The sequence below is a fragment of the Nematolebias whitei genome, chromosome 9, assembly GCF_014905685.2.
Source record: "Nematolebias whitei isolate Nwh7 chromosome 9, NemWhi1, whole genome shotgun sequence".
NCBI lineage: Eukaryota > Metazoa > Chordata > Actinopteri > Cyprinodontiformes > Rivulidae > Nematolebias > Nematolebias whitei.
Window position 1 is genome coordinate 47,529,695 of NC_056506.1, and position 4,529 is coordinate 47,534,223.

The 4,529-nt window shown below is 37.8% G+C and overlaps 1 protein-coding gene across 1 annotated transcript in view; it reads left to right on the forward strand.

The window, feature by feature from the left end:
• The window catches only part of LOC119414304 (disco-interacting protein 2 homolog C), a 211,323-nt gene that overhangs the window by 186,262 nt on the left and 20,532 nt on the right, over nucleotides 1-4,529 (forward strand). Inside the window, exons 24-27 of the mRNA XM_037681399.1 lie at nucleotides 2,683-2,763; nucleotides 3,182-3,305; nucleotides 3,722-3,843; nucleotides 4,394-4,505. Coding sequence (XP_037537327.1) covers nucleotides 2,683-2,763; nucleotides 3,182-3,305; nucleotides 3,722-3,843; nucleotides 4,394-4,505 — 439 coding nt within the window. The remainder of the gene's footprint in view (nucleotides 1-2,682; nucleotides 2,764-3,181; nucleotides 3,306-3,721; nucleotides 3,844-4,393; nucleotides 4,506-4,529) is intronic.

The following is a 4,529-nucleotide window of genomic DNA, read 5'->3' on the forward strand; positions in this document are numbered from 1 at the left end:
GATGACTGGCGCAGGTTAGATCATCTGGTTGATGACTGGTGCAGGTTCGATCATCTGGTTGATGACTGGTGCAGGTTTGTCTTTAGACTTGTGTCCCCTTCCTGCAGGTTTCCTCTTCCTCCGCCCTTAATTTGGTTATAAAGCCTTTAAAAATATACACTTTACTAGAACACAGTCTAACTTTCATAGATGGAGTAAAATCTTTTTTGTGTCATGAAAATATTTTACTTGTAACTAGTTGAACTAAATAATTCAGAAGTGCTCACATTGTGTTCTAATGTTGATGTGAGCTGCAGCTGGCCAGTTGTTTTTTTAATTTTATTATCTGCTGAATATTTACTGGATTAAAAGAAAGAGAAAAATCTAGTTTTCTACTTACGGTCTTCATTCCTGCTGCTTCCGATCATCCCCACGTTCCTCCATCCTCTGATCCGTCATTTCTTCACGTCCATCCTGAGAAAACCGGGCCGTCCGTGTGGATGAGCTCAACTTTTTAAAAATGATTTTGTTTAAATGTTGTGATTCTTTGGTTTCAGAGAGGACTGAACTCCTTCACTGCGTTTCTAACAACATTAAGCTGCAGTTGTGGAAATAGACTAAACACACTTTAGTTTACAGAGTGAACAGTTATTTTAATAAGATTAAGGATTTAATTTTGAAAAGACAAAACTATTAATAATCACGTGGGGCATTTTGAACTTTTTAAATCCTAAAACCAGCTGATTTATTTCAGTGTTTGTGCTGGTTTGAGAGACCAAGACAGGAAATGTTAACAAAGAGGAGTTTGTCCCCGAGAGCTGCTGGTTAGAAATCTCCTCGCTCACGAAGAGCCACTGATTTGTTCAAGTTTTTAAAAGTTTCTAAATTAATCACAGGGGAAATCAAACATCCAGCCTAAATATTTAAACAGTATTTTTATAATTCCCTTTATTTCTGCTTCATGTTTACATTAAAGAGACGTTTGGACCGCTCCGTGCAAACATCAGCTGTGAGTTATTTACCTGTCGGTGCCCAGATTCATTGCCGTGATTATTAAATATGATAACGACGTCAGATTTTAACATGGCAGAGATAACGGGAGCGGGCGGTCCAACCTCCTCTTATCTCAGGCGTTCATCAACTGTAGGTCGCTGCTTAAAAAAAACACGAAACACGTCGGGTGTGATCCTACTGCAGCTAAAATATAAACATGAGCTGTATTTCTAATAGTTTAGTCTTTGCAGTTTTCAAAATGGCTGAAGTGCACGTCATTTTAAACAAAAATACTGTTTTGGATGCTCAACAAGAGCTCCAGTTTGAAATCAGATTCACTGAAGAAGCTGAAACTGAGTTGTTAAAATTAGAAGAAGCAGAACATGAGCTAAAAATTAAAGGTAGCCAAAAGTAGCAAATGGCTAAATAATAAAACAGAAAAAAAAATAATAAAAAATGTTAGCTAAATGTAACACAATGCTAGAAGCAGAACACAAGCTAAAATCAAGAACATAAAAAGGCTAGCTAGAAGCTAAAAATAGCAGACTAGCTAAAAGCAAGCAGCAGCTAAAAGTAGCTAAACGCTAGCTAAAAGCTGAATTGTAGTCAAGTGTTAGCTAAATGCTTACAGTAGCAAAACGTGAGCTAAACAAGGTTAGCTTAAAATTAAAACTACCAGTCTAAGGTCGATCCAAACGCTTACTCAGCCTCTTCGTGTGCCCACCTGTACCTTTATAGACAGGAAGTCCATTCTAAAGTGTAAACAGGTAATCAGTGCAATGTAACCAGTTATTCAAATAATTATCCTGACTTGTTTTATTTATCCATTTTTTTGTTTTTCTGTTTTCATGTTGTTTTATTAGTTTTATTGTTTTGTTTTATTATCAGCATGTTTTTCCTCTGTCCAGTAATCTGTATATTCTTGTTTCAATAAGATATGTTTCCTGTATGTTTTACCTTAAAAAACTCCAATAAATATATACAACAACAAAAAAAAACTACCAAAAGCTAAAAATAGCAGAATGGTAGCTAAAAGCTAAATGTAACAGTAGACTAGCTAAAACAAAAATAAGGGAGCAGCATTTAAAAGAAGCAAAAGTGGAATTGAAAGTGACATGAGAAGAGAAAAACAGCCAACTTTCAAAGAGAAGGAATTAAAGAGACATCTATTAATTTATTATCTATTTATTCTATTTATTTATTTATTTATTGAATTAAAGAGACATCTATTAATATTATTATTATCTATTTATTCTATTTATTTATTTATTGAATTAAAGAGACATCTATTAATTTATTATTATTATCTATTTATTATATTTATTTATTTATTTATTGAATTAAAGAGACATCTATTAATATTATTATTATCTATTTATTATATTATATATTTTTATTTATTTATTGAATTAAAGAGACATCTATTTTTGTACAGGAAATAGTAAAAAATGTAAAGTAAATATTTTGAAAAGTATACAAGTGGTAAAAAACAAAAGTCATAAGACTTATTTTCTAAAGTAGCTGAATGTTTTGAAACATGAAAAGCTAAAATAGCACCGTGTCAAATGTTGGTTTGCAGAAAACATAATAAAATAAACAATAAGATTGTTGAATCGGATGTTCCTGACCGTGGTTTTTAACTTCCTGCTCCTTCACCGTGTTCAGGAAAACAACGGTAAAATCATCACTTTCACCGTTTGTGTCTTTCAGTTCCTCTTCCTGTCTGAGGTGCTGCAGTGGAGAGCTCAGAGCACTCCTGACCACGTCCTGTACACACTCCTCAACTCCAGGGTACACACACACACACACACACACACACACACACACACACACACACACACGAAGATACTGATTTCTTGTTTGCTGCATCTATTTGTAGCTAAAAGCTCTTAAATTGAACTAAGCCTTAAACATTGCGCAACAAACAGATGCATGAATGGATAAATGCAACAGGTGTGGAGGAAAGTTAAATGACATCTGCGAGGTTTAAATTCGATAAATAAATTTAACGCAGTCGGAGCCTGACGTTAGAAACTGACCACAGGTCTGAGCTGGTGACGGTGAATAAATCTGATCGTAGCGCTAGATTACTGATTACGTTTTGTTAATCCCTGAGCTGCAGCAGAAACTCTGACACACCTGCTGATGTCCTCTGCTGATTGAACGTGTCAGTCACCTCCGTGTGTGTGTGTGTGTGTGTGCACTTCAGGGTACCATAGCCAGCTCTCTGACTTGTGTCCAGCTGCACAAGAAAGCAGAGAAGATCGCCGCCGTGCTGGCTGAACGGGGCCACCTGCAGGACGGGGACCACGTGGCGCTGGTTTACCCCCCAGGTGAGCTCAGGACCGACAGAGCGCCAGAACTTTAACCATTTGTTTTTAATGAGGGCGTAAACGAGGTCAGAGTGGACGTTTTGTAAACCAGGAAGGACACGGCAAAGACGCTCAGGGAGTCTGATGGAATGGAGCGCCGCAGGGATGAGGACCAGAATTGTAATGTCCCTCAGAGACGGGAGACCGATGTCCTTCATGTCGGGACAGATCAGGACAGATTATGTTAAAGCAACGATCAATTAATGACGTCCACAGTTCATCGCTCAATTTTATAACTTTTTCTTTTCCTCCCCTCTAGAACTACACGCTGTGACAACTTTCAGTTCTCATCATAAAATCATTTTTAATACGCGTCCATTTGTTTGTTTTCACGGCTCTCGCCCTGTTTTCTCAAACGTCTCCGTGTTTCCTCTCAGGTGTCGACCTGATCGCGGCGTTTTACGGCTGCCTGTACGCCGGCTGCGTCCCAATAACCGTCAGGCCCCCTCACCCGCAGAACATCTCCACCACGCTGCCCACCGTCAAGATGATCGTGGAGGTAAGAGCGGTCAGGTTCACTCGGTCCTGGTGCCCATCAGGCTGATGAAAACAACAAACACTAATCTAATAATCTAATAATCTAATTAGCCTCGTCACATTAATGAATGTCAGATTTACTTTATTTGTTATTTATCATCCAGGTTGAGTGAAAAACTGACTACAGTGTTAAAAACATTTGTGTGTTCAGGCCGGTGGAGGTTTGTAGACTCCTGTGAATGTGTCTTTTCCAGAGTTATGAGTCACTCCAAAGAGAAGGTCTAAATAATCATAAATAATAATAAATGATATTAAATAATAATAAATGATAATAAATGATAATAAGTGATAATAAATAATAATAAATGATAATACATTTTAATAAATGATAATAAATGATTAAATCAACGTGAAGGATGAAAGAAAAGAGTGAACATGAGCTGGAGCTCCGAGCTGCAGTCGCTCTGCAACAAATCTCAGTTTAACAGCTACATTATGAATTTAACACATTTATTAAATTATTTTTGCGTGTGCGTGTGCGTGTGCGTGTGTGTGTGTGATGAATCATGCAGGTGAGTCGGTCGGTGTGTGTGATGACCTCTCAGGTCATCTCCAAGCTGCTGAAGTCCAAGGAGGCGTCGGCAGCCGTGGACGTCCGGATGTGGCCTCCTGTCATAGACACAGGTATACACACACACACACACACAC